We start from the raw sequence: 22,663 nt of genomic DNA on the forward strand, positions 1-22,663 counted from the left end.
AACAACTCAATTGCAGTAATCTGAGTGAATGTAATTAGTAATTTTCCACCCCTTACTGATATTTGGCTTCTTCTCTTCTCACGCCTGTGTGCCTTGCACACAGCCCTTATATGTCCTTATATGGGCATACAAAGGGCAATTCTCTGTGCTAATTAGTTGCTCATGAGCACCTGGCATTCATCAACTTAAAATCACAGGTGTGAACAATTAAGCAGTTTAAGAGTGTGTCAAATATTCCATGTTTGTTTATCTAGAAAGGTTTGAAGAACTAATTTCGTTAGCCTTTTCGTTAGACATTTTTGTTAGCCTGTTACTACCGAAGAAGTGCAAGCGTACAACCACATTTGTCTTTCACTCTTATTGGCCCATAATGATTGTGATAGACTGAATGTTCATCCAATCACTTTCCTGCCCTTCCCAAACACTTTACATGGGAGGTTTCCTAGATGAATTTGAAATATATCCATGTAATGGATATATGAAACAGTCTGGCTATGTCAGGTATTGCTTTGCCAACAAAAAAAAAATGTATAGCATGATTTAAAACCGCATCAGTAGCAAAGCTTCTAGATGATTTAACAAATGCTTTACTAATGCTTTATTAATACTAAAGTGCCCCAGCACATATTAAAACAAACAAACAAACAAACAAACAAAAAAAAACAACAAAAAAACACGACCTATGGCTTCTACTGTTGGTTATGCATCTTCAGTGTATCTATTTGTATTTCCTAAACCCCACAGTGTGTAGATAATAAGTGTCAGGAGAGCTGTCAGAAGTTGCAGTGAATGCTCAAGGACATCATATGTAGATAAAAAAATTTATGATTGGCTTGCTGACTCCTTCTCATATCCAAAGCTCAGTCTTTCAGTGTTGCAGAAGTCATTTAAATTTCTGCCTCACAGTGGATCTACATTATGTCCCTTCCTTTTATTTCCCTTGAAGGAAGTTTTAAATGTTATTCAGAAAAAAATAAGTAATTTCAAAAAGGTCAAAATGGCAAAAATTGTGGTATACTTAGCAAATTAAATGTGAAAGGACTGAGGATTGTTGGGTATGTGAGCGTGTTTGTGTGTATCTGTGTGTTTCTGTGAGACATGGCACATCTACGAGCCATCCAGCCAGATCAACACTCTGCCTCTGGTGTCATAAAATGTGATGCTTCCTTGGGGAATTAGCCTTGTTAGCATATGTATCTCTAATTCCTGTCAGAGTGAAACAGGGTTCAAAACAGCATCGGGAGACAGGAGATGTGTGCACAAAGAGGTCGTGAGTCTTAAATCGTGTGCTTGTGTCAAAAGAGGCTCAGTGGCAACGGATGAGAAACAGCAACATTTTAAGCAAGATTTTTTTTTCCTTGTGAGTTCTAAGAAAGTGGGAGCACTGTGTTAAAAATATTCACACGTGGGCTATGTGCACCATTTCTGTGTCACATTTCTGAATACATCTTTCCCAATCCTTGCTTCATTCAATCTTCACCTCCTCTAATCTCTTCTTTCTCACTACAGCAGAAAAAGGTTCTTCATGACCCGTTTGATGCAGGATTACTGGATTAAAGAGCAGGCTAGCTGTACTAATCTATCACATTAATCTACTAACAAGTGTTTCAGCTGTGACATACAACACAGCTGGCTGTGACATGGAAAGCATAGGGTTAGGGTAACATTTAGACACCTCTAGTGACACAAATTTTCTTTATTTGTGTCACTTCTTATCAAGGTTGTCTTGTTTTTTTGTAGTTTTGTGAGTTTAGCACATATGGACGAGGTGTGATAGGAGCAGGGTCTAAGTCAGCCTACGACACAGAAACAGCTCTGACATTCAACCTTAAAGGCTAGAGTAAATACTGTATGTGACATTTGTGGAGAGCAGAAGTGTGCATCATATGTTGGAGCTCAGAGGGCAGCTAGAGGGGCAGGGATGTTCACCACTGACAAATGTTATACAATTATGTCACTCGAGTCCAAATAATGCTGTTAAGTTGTCAAAACAAAAATTATTGAAAATTAAAATGAAAGACAACTGTGTTTCCAATCTGTTTCTATTATTTAGCCAGACAGAACCCATTTGGAATTAAAGCTTTATCTCATAAGGACACTGGATGATAAGGTTTCAGGCGACCACAGGAAAATTGAGAAAGAACACAGTCCACTTATTATTATTAAATTATTTCTCTGAAGCCATGACCTTTATAAATATTGCTCTGCCTGTCTGACTGCGACGTTGTTAAGCAGAGCTCTCCTCTGATTTAATGTCAAAGCTATCTAAGTCCAGAGCAGCACACACTACAGATAAGAGGCATTTTATATACTGCCAGAAAGTCTGCCACAAAGATACGGCCCAAGGTTCATTAATTCACACGCATCTTGGAAACAAACCTTAATGCAAATGATATTATCATTATCAGGTATAACAGTTACTACTGTTTTTACCCTGTTTATACACAACACAAGTCATCTTATTCTGCTAAGAACTATAATATAGAATTTAAACATTAATGTTGCAGTTATAAAATCTCTAAGAATATTATTGAGTAATGACTTTTACAACCAGAATTCCCAAAAAGTTGGGGCTCTGTGTAAAATGTAAATAAAAACACAAAGGTGCACTTATCTGCATCTAAAAATTGTGGTACAGTTTTGGAAAAAAATCCTCAGCATAAAATTGCTAGGGCTTGACTTCCCATCTTCCACAGTATATAATATCATCAAAAGATTCAAAGAATATCATAAACTGTGTGCAAGGGGCAAGGTCGGGGCCTCATGTGGCCCTGCCTTAAAAACAGGCATGATTCTTTACTAAAATCACTGCATGGACTCAGGAACACTTCCAGAAATCATTATCTGTCTACACAGTTGGCCATGCCATCCACAAATAAAGCTGTATCATGTAAAGGAGAAGCCATATGTGAACATGATCCAGAAAGGCCATCGTCTTCTCTGAGCCAAAGCTTATTTAAAATGGACCAAAGGAAAATGAAAAACTGTTCTGTGGTAAGATTAATCATATTTAAAACTCTTTTTGTAAACCAAGGACACTGTCCTGTGGTCTAAAGAGAAATGGGATGATCCAGGTTTTAGAGTAACATATGTTCCCATCCAGACAACATTGCTTTAAGGGAAGGCCTTGCATACTTGTGAGGGGTTTTAAAAAGAGTGAAGTCAAACTGCCTCTGGATTTGTGGTTCCTATAGTTCTAACAGCTTTGAGGTGACATGAGCCCTTTTTGTATCGATTTTTTAAGCCCAAAACACACTGAAGCACAGTCGCAAGGTGTCATATGGTGCACCTCAATTGGTGTCCCTAGCAAAAACCAACAGCAGCACGTCAATGGTCAAACTCTCCACCATCCAGCTTGGCCAGGAACTTTATACCAGAGTAAAGAGCCCATTCAGGGCTCGCTTCCCTGCCTAACAGGGTAGGGGAAAAACCAAAAGATGGTGCTAAATTCCTTTTACACTGGGAACAGAGCAGTGACGTAGAGTGTCACAGGGCACCTGGCCACCATCGGTGTTGGTTATTTCATAGAATAAAATGAGGGAGATCCTTTGGACACACATTGGATGGTGCCAATGTGTTTTGGGCTTTACATTTAAAAAGCCAAGAGATGTTAATAAAAGTTAGTTTACGGCCTTATTTTAGGTTGGAAAAGGCAGCTCTAACAACAGTGACATGCAAATAACAGGCAGCCTGTGGTACCATGATAACACATGTAGGAGCAGCCCATTTTAACATCATGAGGGCACGTACATGAACTGTCATGTAGCCAGCCCAGTGCTGGCTACATGACACATGCCTAAAAAACCTCACAACAGCCATATAAGACAAATGATCTTATTGGTACAAGCATTTTAATGTAAAAAAAAAAACAACCCCTAGTCAAAAATATGTTAGTTAATTTTAAAGGTTTTAATTTTTTCTCCCTCTATCATCTGTTGACCCCCGCTGGATTAGGATGGCAAGGTTGAGAATGCTTAGTATCCTGTCCAGGTGGTGGTTAAGGGGGTTTCATTTTAGTCTAAAACTGGTGCTGAAGTGTGACCCCTACTGCATTGATTGCCAAGTATTAGACCTTCAAAAGCTTTAAAGAGGTTTATCTTTTAGCCAGTTTCCATCAGGCTCATCCCATTTCTATTCAGTTTCAAATTTCAGTGCAGGAACTTTTAGCCCTTGTTGTGTTCCAGAGCTACAGTTGTTCTCTTTGTTGCAGTTAAACTAAACCTTTTGCATAAAATATTTGATTTCCCCTTGAAAATTTTGAGTCAGTAATTTAGCTTTTGGCAAGCATTTGCATTAGAAATACAACATGTTAGAAGCAGTTCTCATTACCTGGCTTGTTACCAATAAAACATTCTCAAAATGCTTATTTTCCTTCCTTTGTGGTATGTTTTTTTGCTTCTTGTGAATCCCATGTAAATTCATTGTGATTGTACAAGAGAGAAAGAGAACCACATGAGCAAAGCTTATCATCCAGTCATCATAATTTACCCTATGCTGTGGGATTGTTTCCTGGCTGTCACATTACTATAAACTCACCACCGGCTGGGCCTTTCTCATGGTGGCTGGTCATACGGTCATTAAATGTTTTAACAGGACCTCGGTCAGTGGCTGGAGCGCACATGCTGAGTGGCAACATTTCATAATTACAATTAACAGTTACTACCCGTGTTGTTTTACAGCCTGCTATAACTCAGCCATGTGCTGAGTGGGTTAAATCAGCTGGGTGTAAATAAGCTGTATACAGTACTGTAGGTGGTGATATACAGGGAGTGATTTAGGTACATTAAGTACTACACCAAGGCCTAAGTGTTTGTGTTACAGTGCACTGCTAATCCACTCAAGTATATGGCTGTTGGAGCATGTCATTGATTTCACCTGCCTGTGTTTCATTGCATGAATACACTACACACTAAAACAGTGATTTGTTTTTTTATAAATAACTACAATCTCCACCATATAAAGATATTTATATTGAGTAATGGCTTTGAAGGAAAACAGATTCTGTTCTACTAAGTGCTACAGTCATATTGACCTGACATGCAAAGCATTGACACAAAAAGAAATCTAACCAGAATGCTTGTGATGAAGATGTCAGAGTCCATAACGCCTGAGTGGTGGTGCATATCAGCAAGAAGAAATGATGCAATAAAATTGAGTGTTGCAGTAAGCTGTGGTACTAGAGGCTTGATTGTGTTCAGCAGTCTTTCCACTCAAGCTCTGCATCGACTGAACAGCCTTAAATGGTTAAGCTCTAATGAATCGTCATTACCAGTTTTATAAATATATTCGAAGCTAAATCAGAACTATTACACACATTCACTCACAGCAAATCAAGGTGGCTCAACTGCACAATAAAACACTCCAGCAAACGGCTGCACTTGGGCCTCTTCTACCAAAACAGCAATAAGTCTTGTAGGAAATTTACTAAGAAAGGCCCATTCTCACAATTAAAGGCACCGTAAATGATATCAGTCTGGGAATAACTGGTCCATCTAGTAATTTTTTTCAGAATCTGAAAGAGGGTCACAGTCCCTTTCACAACAGTTTCTGCCAGTCAGGTGACTAGAATCTTCTTTCTTTGCTGAAAACCTAAAGCCCGGCACACACAACATAATAAAATCATGACAATTTACAACCTGATTCCCTCCTTTTCGACCAAATAGAGCAAAGGCTTGATTATTGTACAGATTATCTTGACAGATTTTCCCTTATGTTATGTGTTATGAGTAATTTTTTCCTCAACAACCTGCTCAGAAGTCAGAGCTGCTATGAGTTGAGATTGTAAATATTTCAGTCAGGGAAGTTTTAATTATGAGTGAACAACTATTTATTTTACACATTCTGAAGAAAGATAAATGTGCAATATGTTTGTATTTGGATTCCATCATGCTGACTTCATGTACTTGAAGGGGTAGCGAGGCCGATGGCAGGGATAGGTAACATTGCAAAGCAGATGGATTTGCCAGATTCCATGTCTGTCATCAGGTAAATCTTAACAATGTTTGCACCGAACCAAACACTGTTAAGACCAATCAGGGTCATTTGAGGAGAATAAGCCAGTAGCTATGGGGTTTAGTTTCACAGCTGTTTGTATGAGTTGTAGGATTTACAAGGTGGTAGTTAGTTGTACTGTGAGTGGTTGTATACAATGGCTGCTAGTGGACTGATTAGCTCGGATGTAGCCACAGCGACAGTCTGAAAGCTTTCATGACGGAAAATACATTGTTTTTTTGCTCCTCTCCCAGTCTGCTTCGCGTGAGTTTGTGACCATTACAAATGGGGTTTGCCAGTGTATCCAATGACTGCTGCTGCAGTAGCTATTAGTTTGGTTGTAGCTGTAGGAAAGTGGGGGGTCCGGGGTCACATCAAAAGCTTACCTTGGCAGAGAAGATGTTTTTGGACATCTCCTTGCTGGCCTTGGCATGAATCTTATTCATCCAGGTGCTCTGCTATTCACAACTTCTGCATCAGTAACCTGTGAGCTCAGGAAAAGTACATGAACATTATTTTGTCTTGTTGCTCTGAGACTTTTTTGAGTAGTCCTGCCCCTCACAGACACTTTCTAAAGGAGCTTTCCCAGATGAATGTGAAGTATAGGCTATCTATGCTGTAGATAAATAGGCTACCACAGTCTATCTGGGGTATAAGGTCAAGGGATAGGATACCCTCTATGGAGTCTAGACTCTGGTGGTGGCGTTGATGAGGGATGCAGGATCAGGATCAATCAACAAAAGGTCAGAGGTATAATCCGGGATTTAATTATGTATATGCTATTGGCTTTAACTAAAGCTAACAAAGCTACGCTAGCTATGTAACTAACATTACATCATAAGCCAATGTAGCTAAGTTAGCTTTAGCAGCATAAACCTCGTCAACATGAGCATGGCAAATGTAGCTAAAGCTAACGTAGGTATGAAGATAACATGCCTTCCCAGTTTACATAACTGTTTTGTGAGCTTATCTCTAGCTGTATTAGCTACATGGCTACATCATCCGTGGCTATGTTAGATTTAGCAACATGAGTTTCAGCTAACATGACTAAAGCTAATTTAGCTGCGCAGATAACAAAGACACATTGCATACTTAGCTGTTTTGTACGCTTAGCTTTAGCTCCATTAGCTCCATAGTTTAAACAGCTGACAGAGCTATGTATGACTCATGGAAAGTGTCCAGTTAGCGGTTGAGAAGTTCACACCACATTCCTTATACACTTGATTTAAGAATGGGACAGCACTAAGGACTCACCAGTCAGGATGCACCTTAAAGTCCATCCGTCTGTGAAGGTGGAGTTTGAGATTCAGAAGTTAAAGTTCCAATTCAAGTAAAAGGACAGAGAAGCTTCCTGAAAATCCCTAAATAAATGATTTGCACAACATGAAAAGCTGCACGTCCTCCAGTACAGTGACTACACATCTTTTTAAAGTAACAAATATCCTGTTTAGATATTTAATCTTCCTTTTGCAATATGAAAAATGTATTTATGCCTTGTTCTGATAAACATTTGCTCTGGAGTCATGAACGTGATTGCACTGGCTGGATGTAACTCTGATATGATTCCTGCAGGAGTGAAATAGCTTTAAAACATATCAGATCCTGTTAGTCCCTGCTAGGAGTGGTTGCACCCTCTGACACTGCAGGATTTCACCGGTTTAACGCACAATAACATGTAACAGAAAAAAGATATGCAATGTGCTCTTAAAAATTTCTGTTTGTATGAAATAAAAAAATATGTACAAGTCAGCCTTACCCCTGAAGAAGGAATGGAAAAGAAGCAGCATATGTTTGCTGTGATGTGCCTTCAACAGTACAGTTCATGTTCAGGGTTCATCTGAGCACACTTGTCTCTTCTGTGATACAGATGGTTGTTTTATTAATTAAGCTGATGAATAAAGTCCATACATATTTCATTGAATAGTATTTACATCATGTTACCTGGTGTAAACTGCACTCTGGATTCCCTCAGCGTGTTCGGGTTACCGGAATTGGATGAGCACATCAAATGGAAACACAGATCAAAGCAACGCTGCATGATATTGTGCAAATCGATGTATCTAGAGATCACAAGAGGCCTGTTTTATTGTTTTACCAAGCAGTCCCCTAAAACTAAAATCCTCCAGCCATAAAGCAGAATATATGTTTGTTGTGTCTAAAGGGAGAGATGGCATTTGTTTTGTGGAGGTTATTTTAGTTCACTACCTGCTATCACTTCATCTTTAGTTTTATTATGATTCTGTGCAGCAACAGCCATTTATAACTTTCATAAAATGGCAGTAAGAGCCATTTATATGAGTAATTATACACACTTAGACTTGCATTCTTGTTTTAGCTCACGCTGATGGATGAGATGTTGTAATACCTCTGAAATGTGAGTGTGTTATGTCTGTGTGGGTGCTGGAGTGTTTATGTAAAAGGAGCAATGTGCCTGATTATAAAAGAGACACATTTTTATACACTATTATACACAAAAATGTCTGAACATTTGCAATCCCAGAACCCAAATCTACAAGATTTAATGAAGAGCAGAAAGCAAAGGAGGGAGCGATTCTAAATCTTGTGTTTAATTTGATTTAGCATTTTCATGAGCCTGCGTCTCATCCTCAAATCACGTTAAGATGTTTAGAGTCGCTGTGGCTCATCCTCTGCTTACTGCTTACACTCAAGCGCTTGGCCCTCACCGTCCTTAATGAATGCGGCGATTTCCATAAAATATTCTTAAAGAGGTCCGTTATTATTACCATAACGTTTCATCTCCTACCATAGCTAGACTTCAATCAGTTTTGCATTTGAAATGCATTAAATGTCTCCATAAACTCTTCTAATCTCTACCCGAGTCATTTTTCTTCTTTAACTGGTGTGAGTGGAAAGGGAAACTAATATTAAAGACATTAATTACACTGTTCCCTTCTCTTTTTTTCCACACACTCATTTGACGCTTATTTCTGATTGGAAATTTCAGTCTCATCCAGTGTTTGAAAAACAAGTGTGTAATTATGTTGTTTATCAGAGCGTGGAGTTGTATTCCTCTTATGATGTTTTTAGTTAATTACTCCGAGGCCTTTGATGGACACATGAAAACGAAAAGAAAATAATGATTTTGCACTCCTGCAAACATCCCTTATGGAGCTGATTGTTTCAAAAGAAGTCTGTACACAAATAGCTAACAGATGTGAATACAAAGTCTGGGCTAAAGTTAAAAGCTCTTTACTGTCTTTACTTTCATGCAAAACTGAAATGTTTCAAAAATAAATAGAAGCATCAATTATGTTATTAAGAGACTACATGTCTACAGCTACATATGTTTGGCTAAGTTAACTGAAAAAATTTTGCAAACTAAAATCACATTTGAAAAGTAACATCTGCACAGTACTTTTAATATCTTGCAAATAACGCACATCAATGTCCCCAACTTCACACAAAAATATCAACTTTGCTGACTAATGAAGACATGATGCAAAAAGAAGCAACAAAAATTGGCAAAAGGGGAAAACTGTGGCAAAATGGGTTATAAGTAACAAAAAAAAAATTGGAAAATGACTGAACAGGTAAAAAGTGGCTTAAAAAAGTGGCAAAAATTAGCAAACACAGCAAAAATGGTTTGTTTGTGGCAAAAAGAAGTAGCAAAATAGGCTACAAATGAAAATATGCACCAAAAATTGGTTGAAAGTGGTAGAAAGGGGCAAAAACAAGGGTTCAACACGGCAAAAAGTAAAAATAAAAAAAAGTGGCAAAACGGGCTCAAAGTGGCAGAAGATGCAACAAATGAATAAGAAATGGCAAAAAACAGCAAAATGGGTTTACAATGGCATTAATGTAACAAAATGGGCAAAAAGTGGCAGAAATTGGCTTTAAGTGGTAAAAAGCAGGTGAGAAGTGGGAAAAATGGATTAAAGTTCCATTAATTCAACAAAAATGGGGAAAAAAACTGGAAAAAGGACAGAGCAACAAAAAGTAGTCACATAAATGGGCTACACATGACAAAAGCCAGTAAGAAGTGGGAAAAAGTGGAAAATAAAGAGTAAGAAGTCAGGACAAATGGCAAAAATTGGGGAAAGGATTGAGTGGCAAAAAGAAGTGGAGAAATGGGCTACAAGCTGTAACAAGTAGCAAAACAGGGCAGAAAGTGCAAGCAAATGGGACAACGTGGTAAAAAAAAAGTTCCAAAAAAGTTCCAGAAAAGTGGCCAAAATTGGTAAAAATCAGGCAAACATGATCGAGTGGCAAAAATGAGAGGAAAAGTGGCCAAGCAACAAAAATGGGCAAGAAGTGGAAAAAATGGTACAACCTGGCAACCAAGTTGCAACAAAGGTAGCTAAAATGGGTAAAAAGTGTCTAAAAAGGCTGCAAAAATGTGCGAAAGCAGCAAAAATGGGCTAAAAATGGCAAAAAGCAGAACAATTGGTTGAAAGTGACAAAAATAGGCAAGAAATGGGTTCAACGTGTTAACAAAGCTCTAAAAAGTGTTAAAATGGGTGAAAAAAGTGGCAAAATGGCTTAAAAAAAAGCAGGAATAAATAATTTCAGCATCAGAATCCAATAATCTGTGTCTCTTTTCAGCTCCAAAATGAGGGAACTGTTAGCCAGTATGCTAGTACCACGATACTGATCCAACACACACACTGACGTTATCAATGAATCAAACTGGAGAGGGTAAATTCTCTGGGTTTTTCAGGGTCTGATCTAATTTTAAGAGATTGACATCTGTCCTAGCTTTCTCTAGCTAGCTTATAAAGTCAAAATTTTTTGCAACATGACACAACAGAAAACATTTTCTATGCATCGATATTCTGAACTGCAAGAGTGACTGAAATTTCCAAACACAGACAAAGGAGGGGAAGAAAGGATGGCTGAAGATGCAAGCTGACAACATGGCAGTAACCAAGACCTCATTCATAAATGGTCAATTTTTCAGATGCATTCAGATGACAATGTTTTGATAGCAATTGCTTTGCACACATGTCCTCAAAAAAAGACTAAAAACACTGTAGTATACATGCTACAAAAGTAGACGGCTGAACGAGTTTCTTACAGTGAATGCCCATAAACTCATAAGCAGTTTAGCTCTAAGCTTAAAAAAGGCTAATGTGTGAACATTTGTGCAGACAGATTTTAAGGCGGACTTACTACTCCTAATGATTCAAAACTATAAGAAGAACTGTTAGTGGGATTGAGCTTCAGGTTTAATTTGCTACTAAAACGTATTTCCATTTTTATATAAATTCATTTTTATTCATAAAAGAAGTCTGGCAGTTACACTCATGAAATAACCACATTGCAAATATTACAGATAAATTTATGTATAGACACATTTTAGAAGTGACGAGAACAGTGGTTCACTCTATAGCTTTGTTAGCTGAAGCTAAAGCTTAAGCAATGCTATATTACTACATAAGCTAATGTAGCTTTAGCAAGTGACCTTTAGCAAATGTAGCTAAAGCTAACATAGCTATGTAGATTACATAGTTGTGTAGCTTACATATTTGCCTTGTGAGTTTATTTTTAGCTACATTAGCCTTGTAGCTACATTGTCTATATAGCCTGTGCAGCTAACAGAGCTACGTAAAGTTGTTTGCTGTGTTAGAATGTTTTCATGGAGGACAAGCTTTTCTCCTGTAAGCAGACTGTTTACCTGGATTCATTAAAGGTGTTTTTTTATGTTTTGTAGATCAGGTTTTCTACAAAAAATGTTGGTATCCAACCATCACCCTAACCCTTACCCTAAACAGATGTTTAATCCATTATTTAGAAGGTTTTAGCATCTATTAACGTTCCAACAGAGACTGTCACAGATACAGACATTGAGAGGAGTCGCCAGAGATGTCTGCAGTCAGACCCCTCTCAAACATACAAGCTGGAAGACATACCAAAACCCTGTCTCCCTAACCTGGCATGCCCGATGGATGTTTCACACATCCATCTGGAAAACCTTCAATAGTGTTTGGGAAAGGGCAAAGCCTTTGAAAAAGAAAAAAAAAAAAAAAACTCAGAGGGTGATTGGATGAACGTTCTGTCCATCACATTTTTATGGGTGAATCAGAGCAACAAAACATGTGACATAGCCATTACCGAGGTGTGCGTGCACAGCTACGGAGGAATAAACTCCAGAACTGCATAATGCCAAACAATGGCGACTACAGACATGTCAGTACACGACTACAGACATGTCAGTACACGACTACAGACATGTCAGTACACGACTTCTGTCGTGTTTGAAAAGAAAACAACTCACTGCTGTTCTTTGTTCTTCTTTTAACCCCTTGTCGCTGATTGGTCCTGTCCCTTTCTAACCGGGCCCAAACAGTTCAGATGGGAACTTTGCAAGATGATTCGCCAGTGAGAAACAAAGAAACAGCATATCCATCTGCTTTGCAAGGTTACTGTCTACCCACTTTAACCCCAAACGCAGAGACACAGAAACTATTACTCGCAATGGTGTTTTCAGGATTTGGGCAGATAATGAACATGTTGAGGCCAGTTGTAATGGCCCCATTTTTCAAAATTACATGTAAGAATTCATATTTGGTGACATACTGCAAAAGTTTTTGTCCTTTAAAAACCTTCCATGTTTTATGTGAGAAACAAATAAAGAATGCAACTGTTGACATATAAGGAGATCTCCATGCTTATTTCATACATCTTTCATTTGATTTGGGATTAAAAAAAAAAAAAAAAAACTCCAGAAAAAGGTTTCAAATATTATTGCAAGAATGTTTCAGTCACTTTGTATTAAGAAAAACGTGCATTTCTACCAGAGACTGTGTAACATATACACTGAATGATATTTCTTATTTTTGGAAAGAAAATCTGTTTTACATTCTTATTGGCACAGAACCTAAATAAAAGAACATAATGCAGACATAAATTGACTTTCTGTTACTTGTAAGATACATAGAAAATTGTAGGAATTAATTATATCATATCAGACACCCAATATTCAAATACATATCATTCAAGTGTATCATTACATCCCTAGTTACCTGCATTAATATTAACTTGAAATACTTAATTTAGAACCCTAAAGTCATAAATATCATCATGCAGCTAATCAGACAGGAAATTACAATGAAGTGTGTGAGATCCACACTTGTAGTTTTGCAGACCAACACCATGGCTCTTCCTTGTTACTAGTACACAAGCCTAAAAATATTCAATATTGTCCTTTAATACTGTCTACCCCACTGCATAGGTTTGTTACACTGACTACAGGCTGCAAATTAGGCCAGTGAAAAACAGATTTTTAGCTTCAACTGTTTTTGCATGTTGCTTGGTATGGTATCCACAAGAATCAATAGTAATAGCAAAACATCTACCTTAATATACCTGTAGTGATCATTATTTGGCTGATGATAATGATGAATTTGTCTTAAATTTGTATTCTGAAGCTTCTCATGACCTTGGACTTCCCTGCCATCCCCTCCTCCCTCCTTCCCTCCGGCTTATAAAATGTTTTCCAGATCTCTCTGGCTCTCCTCCATTGTCTGGGGAAGTTGTTTACTTGCCTGGAGTGGACTAAGGTTGTTTTTTTCAACTTTCACCAGCAGGTGTCACTCTTGTGCCGTGTTTGCTCATGTATGAAACCCTCAGCTGTTGTATAAAAGATGTGTAATTTCAACAAGTCTCTAAGTGAAGGAGAAATAAGAGACCCTCTTATTAATAGGAGAGGTACTATGATTTCTTAGGATGATGTAATTAGCTTTGAATGATTATTTCTGGGTCTTAATAAGAAGCTGGCACATAAAGGAATATTTCACCTGCATAATTACACAAGATAGTTAAAAAACTGGTGGTATGAGGGTTTGAATTGACAAAAGAAAAAACATTTAATAATATACATCAACAAATGCTGGGTCCTTTATGTGTTTAAAGTGAATTGCAATGCTCTGAAATACAGAATTACAATGGATTCTGTTTCTTTCACAGAAAAATGACAGTGGCATTACACATTGACTGGCCACTTTATTAAGTATACCTGCTCAACTGCTTGTTAACACAGACCTCTTATAAGTTGATAGCATAAATGCACTGAGGCATGCAGACATGATCAAGACAATGTGCTGAATCTTAAACTGAGCATCAGAGTGGAGAAAAAAGGTGATTCAAGTGACTCTGAACATGTCATAGCTATTGAGATAGTTTGGCACATAGTCATATCTAGGGTCTACAGAGAATAGGGAGAAGAGCATTTCTTTGGGCTAAAATGCCTTGTTGGTGGTAGAGGACTGAGAAGAATGACCAGACTTTGAATGGACTTTGAAGCAGAAGGGCTATAGTTCAATCAGGCTCACCAAAATTAGACAGTAAAAAATTAGAAAATGTTCCCTGGTCTGATAAGTCTTGATTTTTGCAGCAATATTAAAATGGTAAGGTCAGAATATTAAAGCTTGCCAGACCACCAACAACCACTGCATGTTTAAAAATCACTGATTTCACTTCTCCTTGCCATTCCAGTGCTCAGTTTGAACATCAGCACATCATCTTGACCTTGCCTACTTACCTATAGCAGCATTGGCTGTTGCTATATAAAAGGCTCATTGGATATTTGCATTATTGAGCAGTTGAATAAGTGTACCTAATGAAGTGGTCAATGAGAGTATTTCTGATTCTCTTTTGTGAACTCATCTGTAGAATATTTTAATACATTTCACAGGGAATATACGATGAAGTATTTTCTCCAAGATGACACCTATCATACACTTTCATGTTATAATAACCCTAACAAGCCCCTTTAAACACACTATCACACATAGTGATGAAACACATTTACTGAATGCTGGATAATCCTCTACTCCAGAGAAGCAGGCACCTCTCTTTGTGGAATCAGAACACATTTCTCTGATATTCAGCTATATGCTCTTCTCTAATACTTCTCTTTGTTTACAGATGAGCTGGAATCAAAGGCTGATGATGGAAACACTGAGGACAAAACCCCTCAAGACCAGCCAGCAGAAGAGGTATATAAGTGAACATAATAGGCTATGGCAGAGTGACAAACAAAGGCATCTTTGTGAAGAGACTTCTCGTTAAGGCACAAAGCCTAGTCTGATGCTAATGGTTTACAGTGCCTTGTAAAGAGTATTCAACCTTTTAGATGTTGTACCCTTTTATTCATTTTATGAATCAGTCATGGTTATTATAATTTGGCTTTTGTGACCAAAAAATTACTAAAAAACCTCTTTAATGTCTAAGTCAATACAGATTTATACAAAGTAATGTCAATTAAACAAACATATGTAATGAAAAATAAGTGTTTGCATAAATATTCACCACATTTAAAGTGACTGACCTAATTCCACAGAAGTCCAGCCAATTTGTGCTAGTAGTCTCACAATTATTGAAATGGGGATCACCTGAGTGCAGTGAATGTGTCTCAAGTTATTGGAGCATAAAAAAACCTTTGTCTGGAAGGTCCAGTTACTGGTCAATCAGTACTCCTGGCTACCACTACACCATGAAGACAAAAGAAAACTCCAAGCGACTCAGAGAAAGGTTATTGAAAATTTTAAGTCAGGCAATGCATACAAAAATTTTTTCAAGCTACTGGACATCTCCTAGTGTTCAGTTAAATCAATCATCAAGAAACAGAAGGAATCTGGCGCATGTGTAAGTCTGCCTAGATCAGGCCATCCTCACAAACTGTGCAAGAAGGAGACTAGTGAGAGAGGCCACCAAGACACCTTTGACTTCTCTGAAGGAGTTACAAGCTTCAGCAGCTGAGATGGGAGAGACTCTGCATACAACATCTGTTGGCCAGGTTCTTCACCAGTCAAAGCTTTATGGGAACTGGCAAAGAGAAAGCCACTGTTAAGAAAACTCATATTAAGTCTTGACTAGAGTTCACCAAAAGGCATGTGGGAGACTCCATGATCAAGTGGGAGAAAGTTCTTTCGTCTGATGAGACCAAAACAGTGGTTTTGGCCATCAGACAAGACGCTATGTTTGGCAGACTCCAAACACTGCACATACCAAAAACACAGCACCCCACTATGAAGTACGGTGGTGGCAGCATCATGCTGTGAGGCAGCAGGCCCTGGAAGGCTTGTAAAGGTGGAGGGTAAAATGAATTTGGCAAACTATAGGAAAATCCTGGAGGACAATGTTGTTTAGTCAGCAAGATGACCACAGCTTAGGAGAAAATTTATTTCACAGCAAGACAATGACCAGATGCATTCAGCTGAAACTACACAGAACTGGTTTAAAGACGACAAGGTGAATGTTCTGGAGTCACCGAGTCAAAGCCCAGACCTCAGTTCAATAGAGAATTGTTGCTGGACTTGAAAAGGGCTGTTCACACCTGATCCCTGTGCAACATGACAAAACTTGGGAAATTTTCAAGGAATAATGGAGTAAAATTGCAATGTCCAGATGTGTAAGCAGGGTTGAGACCTATCTACAGAGACTCAGTGCCAGTGAATCTACTAAATACTGCCTTGATGGGGTGAATATTTATGCAGTCACTTTTTTATGTTGTATTTTTTCATTTAATTGACATTACTTTGTAGAAATCTGTTTTCACTTTGACATTATAGATTTTTTTTCCAACATTTTACTCACAAAGAGCCAAATTGTATTGACCATAATTATTTCATTTAAAAAAAGTCAAAGGGAAAACATCCAAGGGGATGAATACTTGTATAGGCAGGGTACTTCTTCTTTGGCAATCTTTCTTTCATGGCATCCCATCAATGTTGCATGAGAAGGGGTGTAGAAGTCTGGTCAAGTTTTGAAATGTTGTAAAACAACACACTCTTTATGAACCTTGTTGTCCTAAGAAAAAGTTTCTTTACCTTTTTCTTCTTCTATCTCCACTGTTTTTTCTTTTTAATGCTTTAAAATGTAGGATTGAGCTCAAATTCATCAATTTATTATGCAACAAATTAGCTTTATTAATGTTTACTAAACAGTTTTTCACATTTATATCATTACGCCTTTGTTACGTGTTAATTAATTTCTTTTAATCGATCAAATGTGGGGTCTTAGAAGCTGCTGTCTTTCTGCATTGTCTTGCATACTTATCAACATGCTATAGATAGACTTTGGTAAGAAAACATGTTAATGTTTGCTTTCACTTTTTTAATTTTGTGCATAATCTTGATTCAATAGTGCTGTCAGTCTCTTCTAGAAATGTAGGTCGCATAGAGAATGGCTGTAAACAATCTGATTACCCTGTTTGTCTTCTGTGGTCTGATTGCATTACAGAAACCTGCTGCTGATGATACAAAAGCTGCAGAGGAGAAAGAAGAGGAGAAGGAGGAGGCTGCTGCTGATAAAAACACCACAGAAGAAGACACTTCAGCCAGTGCAGAACAGAAGGAAAACCAGGAGACAAACAGCGATAAAGAGGATAAAAAAGAGGGTGAAGAAACTGCAGGAGTTGAAGAGAAAGAGGAAGAGGAAGAAATAAAGGGCGAGGTCACAGATGAGGGTAAGGAGGAGGTGAAGAGTGAGGTGCAGGGGTCCGAGAGTAACAGTGATAAGACTCAGGAAAGCGAGGAGAAAGAGGATGGAAGCCATAGATCTTCTGAGGGTGAAAACAATGAGCACGACACGAACGAGGAAGAAGAGAAGCAAGATAAAGACAGCAGAAAGGGGGAGAAGAAAAGTAAGGACCAAGTTAATGATGTAGACACGGGGGAGAAAGAGAAGGAGACAGAAAACAGCAGTGACCCGGAGCAGACCCGGTCAGATAACGACACAAAGGAGAGCGATAAGAGAAGGAGCAGCAGTAGCAACAGTAACCAGGAAGACGATGCGAGCAAAACCAAGGAGGCAGCAACCAAAGAAAAGAAAGAAGAGGAGAGAAAGATGAATGGAGAGGTCAGTGGAGAGGATGACGAGGTGGAGAGTGAGGCAGAGCTGGATGTAGAGGGGAAAAACGAAGCCAGCCGTAAAGATGCCACATCAAATGAAGGGAAAGAGAAGGCAGATGATGAGGAGAGTGAGGGTAAGAGTAAGAAAGAGAAGGATTAGAAAGGAGAAAGAAAGTCACAATTAAGGGTTGGGTTGTTCTATAGCTGAACACCGTAATATGACTAAAAATAATGAAGATCCCTGAAAGCAGCACAAGAGTGATCAGTAATATCTCACTACGTAAATGGCCTTGTAGAAACTGCGATGATAAGAGAGCAGTTTGAGTGGCAGCTTTTAATGTCTGATTGTTTGATAATGCACAGAAACAAGACAACAAATTCAGGTATGAATTCAAAAACTAATTATCATGACGCTATATGTTTATCATGTGTGAAACAGACAGAACAAGTCAAACATGTAGTTGTGCACACGTGGACAAAATTGTTGGTTTTAAACTGTTAAAGAAATAAAAAACACAATGGTCACTGAAATAACTTTAAGCGGACAAAAATAATTAGAAATAAAATCTTAATGAAAACTAGTGAATGAAAGTCTGGCATTGCTTTTGAATTGTGGTTTAATATATTCATTTTAAAAAACAAACTAATGAAACTGGCCTGGAAAAAAATGATGGTACAATGAACTTAATGTTTTGTTGCACAACCTTGTGAGGCAATCACTGCAGTCAAGCGATTTCTGTAACTCTCAGTGAGAGTTCTGCACCTGTCCACAGGTATTTTGAACCACTCCTAGTGCACAAACTGCTCTAGCTGTCTCAGATTTGAAGGATGCCTTCTCCAGACTGCAGGCCTTCCAAAGATGTTAAATAGGATTCAGACCAAGGCTCATAGAAGGCCACTTCAAAATAGTTCAACATGACTGAGACCAAGCTTTCTGACACTGGACATTACATTTTGCTCCAGAATGTCTTGATAGTCTTGAGATTTCATTGTACCCTGCGCTGATTCAAGACATCCTGTCTCTGATGCAGCAAAGCTGGCCCCCAACATACCCGAGCCTCCTCCATGTTTCACAGTAGGCACAGTGTTAGGCTTCATTTTTACATCTGTGAACATAGAGCTGATGTGATTTGCCAGAAAGCTCCAGTTTTGTCTCATTGCTCCAAAGGTATTTTCCCTTTGTGGCTTGTCAAAATACATTTTGGCAAATTCCAGCTTCATGTCTTTATGAGTGGCTTTCAACAGCAGAGTTTTTCTTAGTCATCTTCCATCAAGTCCACTTTGGTCACGGATGGTGCGTTCTGACACTGATGTACCTTGACCTTGGAGTTCACCTCTAATCTCTGGAAGTTGTTCTGGACTCTTTGGTTACCATTTGAATTACCCGTCTCTTCAATTTGCCATCAGTTTTTCCTCTTGTGGCCACGTCCAGGGAGGTTGGCTATAGTCCCGTGGACCTTAAACTTCTGAATAATATGTGCAATTGTCAAAGGAACATCAATCTGCTTGGAGATGGTCTTATAGCTCTTACCTTTAATATTTTAACATCATTCTCTTTCTAATCTCCAGGGACAACTGTCTCCTTAGCTTTCTGTGATCCGTGTTCAGTATGGTACACACCATGATACCAAACAGCACAGTGGCTACTTTTCAGCCTTTAAATAGACAGACTGACTAAATTAAGGTTGGAAGACACCTGTGATGCTAATTATAGGACACACCTTAGTCTAACATGTCCCTATAGCCAAATTATTTTCAGTCTTTTCTGGGGGTACCATCTATTTTATCCAGACAACTTAGAATAGTTTTTTTAATGATTCTATTGAACCACAATTCAAAAATAATGTCTGATTTTTATTAGTTAACTTGAAGTATTTTTAAAAATTTATTATTACATTTGTCAGTTTTAAGTTATTTCAGTGAATGCTGTGGGTTTTCTTAATTTAACAGAAGGGTACCAACAATTTTGCCCATGTGTATAAATGAGTAAAGAAAATGAGTAAAAAGTGTGGTAATATATTCATTCATAAAACCTGTAAACTCCTGGGCTTCTATATTGTTTCAAAAATACACCGTCTAGTAGAGAACTATGCTAGAAAATGTAGTTCTGATAAGAATTACTCAAAATGAAAGTTTATTTTTTACAGGTATGGTTGAGTTAGTGACGCATGGTCAAATATTTTTGTATTTGTGTTATATTTGTTCATGTCCCAAAGCTTGTAGTACAAATAAACATGTATAAGAGCTAGCTGCAATACTGTGAACATACAGCATATGTCTGAGTGTTAGCTAGATTGTTTCATGAATTTAATGAATATACTTTAAAAGTCTTCTCATAATCTCCAATCGTTTTAACACATACATATTTCTATATTTACAAGTTTTGCCAGAGAATGAAGGGAAATTAACTGCACTTGTTAAGATGTTTTAATAAAACAGACTTTGTTCTCTGTCATTTATCACTGTCACTTTATCCATTTATTTGAAAACAATAAATGACAAAAAATATTTCAAGTGTGATTAAATGTTTGCTGTGGTGGATATATTTGTTTAAACTTCACTAAAGAAGACCTTGGCCAACCTAGATATTGTCTATAAATGATAGATATTGTCTTGACTCCAATCACGGCTGCTATAGAATGTCTTAATGCATTTTTATCAAACAAGCTTTAAAATGAGAAAGGTTTCACAACATCTAAAATATTAGAAGTTGTTAAAATATTTTTGGGAACTTACCACACTAACAAAACATGGCCAGCAGTTGTAAGCTACATGCCACCATTTTATCATCTTATCTGATGTGCAGGGCTGGTGCAGTGTTGGTTTAACTGGTGACACTGGTAAACAATCTTGATTGTAAGCATTTAGATGTGTCTCTAGAGACATTGACATTAATAAGAAACATTTGGTGGAGTTATACAGAGCACATTCAAACGGATCAAAGAAAATTTAAGTGACTTTGAAGATGATCTCACCTTGTGACTCCAAGAATGCTGTAGTAACATGAATGAATGACAAGTAAACATTGCAATTCTCTTATTATGAATCACAAATAAAAAGTTTAATACTTTGCGTTATTGATCGACAGTCAAAAATGTGGGAGAACAGGGGAGCACAACAGAGCCATCTGCCAAGGAAATTTGATTGTAGGGATTTGTAGAAGAGACATTAGGCATCACTGTCTAATCCTTGAAATCCACGTCATTGCTGATGACAATCACATGCTGCAAACATAAGTTGACCTAGGGACACAGGTGAATCCTGAACAACATATTGGACCACTAAAGTTGACCACAATAATGTGGTGGTAAACCAAGCAGTGGTAATGCACCAAGACAGCATCATTACAGACGGATCATCCACAAACTTGATATTTTCTGGGCAACGCAACACAGCTCTTCCTCGTTTTCCATGTAGCAGAGAGAGAGAGAGAGGGCGCCCTCACTTACGTCTCTCATACATAGTCTCCCACAGGGACACCCATATTACATATGCAATATGTCACAGTGAGTTATGCTATAGTATGTCGGGTGTGCTGTAGCATCTTATGCCATAACCCACTGCCAGACTTAGTATGCTGTGCTACATGCCTATCTGTCCTATGCTATGCTGTTCCATTCTAACTTATGCATGTACATCCTTTTTTTTTAATTTAGCTTACTAACATGCTGCTATTTTTTCTCCTTTGTTTAATTCACTGCTTACCTTTATGTCCTGAATTATTTTCTGAAAATCTCAAATTGAACTAGTTGTACTCTAGTAAATTTGGTTTCAGTGGAGGAGTTATCTTTGACTGTACATTGGGCTTTTGTGACAGCTTACCTTTGGCATGAGATTACCAGTTTAGCTCCAAACTGAACAGTGAGGACAGCCATGTTTCCAGACTGACTGATCCTTCCAGCTAAAGGCAGCAGCGTGTTGGTAAACAGATGATGTCAGAGCTAAGAGGAAAGATACTACCATGACAACATGATGAGCAAGACCATTTATAGCTGTACTTTGTTTGGCCGAGGAAACATCCAACTAGTGTTTTCAGATGTTTGTTTGACTATGTTCATAATAATTATGTGAGAGGAAAGCTTACAGTTAAATATAAATATATAAATAAAATAAAACCAAGTGTAGAAATCATAATTTATGTATGGCTCTTAGAATTATGATGCCAACATACTGGTCAATGTTATTATTCAGGTAGAATGACAGGTGAGACTGGATTAAAAATGTGATACACGTCTTTATTTTATTCCCATACTGCCTATAGATGAAACAAGGACTCATAGAGCCACTATTAAAACGCCTCCTTAAAACAGGAAGCTATAGTGTGAACTGTGATCTAATTCAGCGTCTGTGATGTCTTCCTGTCCTTGCTGCAGCTTAAATTAAGATTCATGCAGTCGTTGTGTTTGTGAGTCACTGTCCCAGAAGGTGGAGGGGGGGCTCATGGGTAAGAGAGAGGATGAGGTGAAGAGAGAGTGGAGACACAGAGGCAGCGGGGGTGGGTATGTGTGTGTGAGTCATATACGGCCTGACTGGTCGAGGTGATGATCCTTAAGGTGCTATTTCTGGAGCTACCATCAATTCAGTGTTATCTCCTCCAATGGCTTCCTTTTAGTGCATGCATGAGTGTGTTAATAAGATTCTGAATAGCACTGAAACTGCACTTCCCCTGTGCAAATGACTCTGCTGATTGATTACATTAATAGCTTTCACACAAGAAGTTTATCATACCACTACAGCATTGACAGTCTGAAGTCTTTTATAAATTAAACCAGACATTACTCTGTTTTCCTCCTTGAAGTGAAAAAGGTGTGTTTGAACTTTTAGAGCAAAAGTCAATACTTTATTTGACTCCACCTGTT

General features: G+C 38.0%; 1 protein-coding gene across 1 annotated transcript in view; it reads left to right on the top strand.

Moving 5' to 3' along the window:
• LOC121513498 (doublecortin domain-containing protein 2-like) overlaps positions 1-17,964 on the top strand; it is a 41,668-nt gene extending 23,704 nt beyond the window's left edge. The window contains exons 8-9 of the mRNA XM_041793288.1: positions 14,878-14,948; positions 17,194-17,964. Coding sequence (XP_041649222.1) covers positions 14,878-14,948; positions 17,194-17,964 — 842 coding nt within the window. The remainder of the gene's footprint in view (positions 1-14,877; positions 14,949-17,193) is intronic.
• Positions 17,965-22,663: the final 4,699 nt, after the last annotated feature.

This window comes from Cheilinus undulatus, linkage group 8, assembly GCF_018320785.1.
Source record: "Cheilinus undulatus linkage group 8, ASM1832078v1, whole genome shotgun sequence".
Taxonomy (NCBI): domain Eukaryota; kingdom Metazoa; phylum Chordata; class Actinopteri; order Labriformes; family Labridae; genus Cheilinus; species Cheilinus undulatus.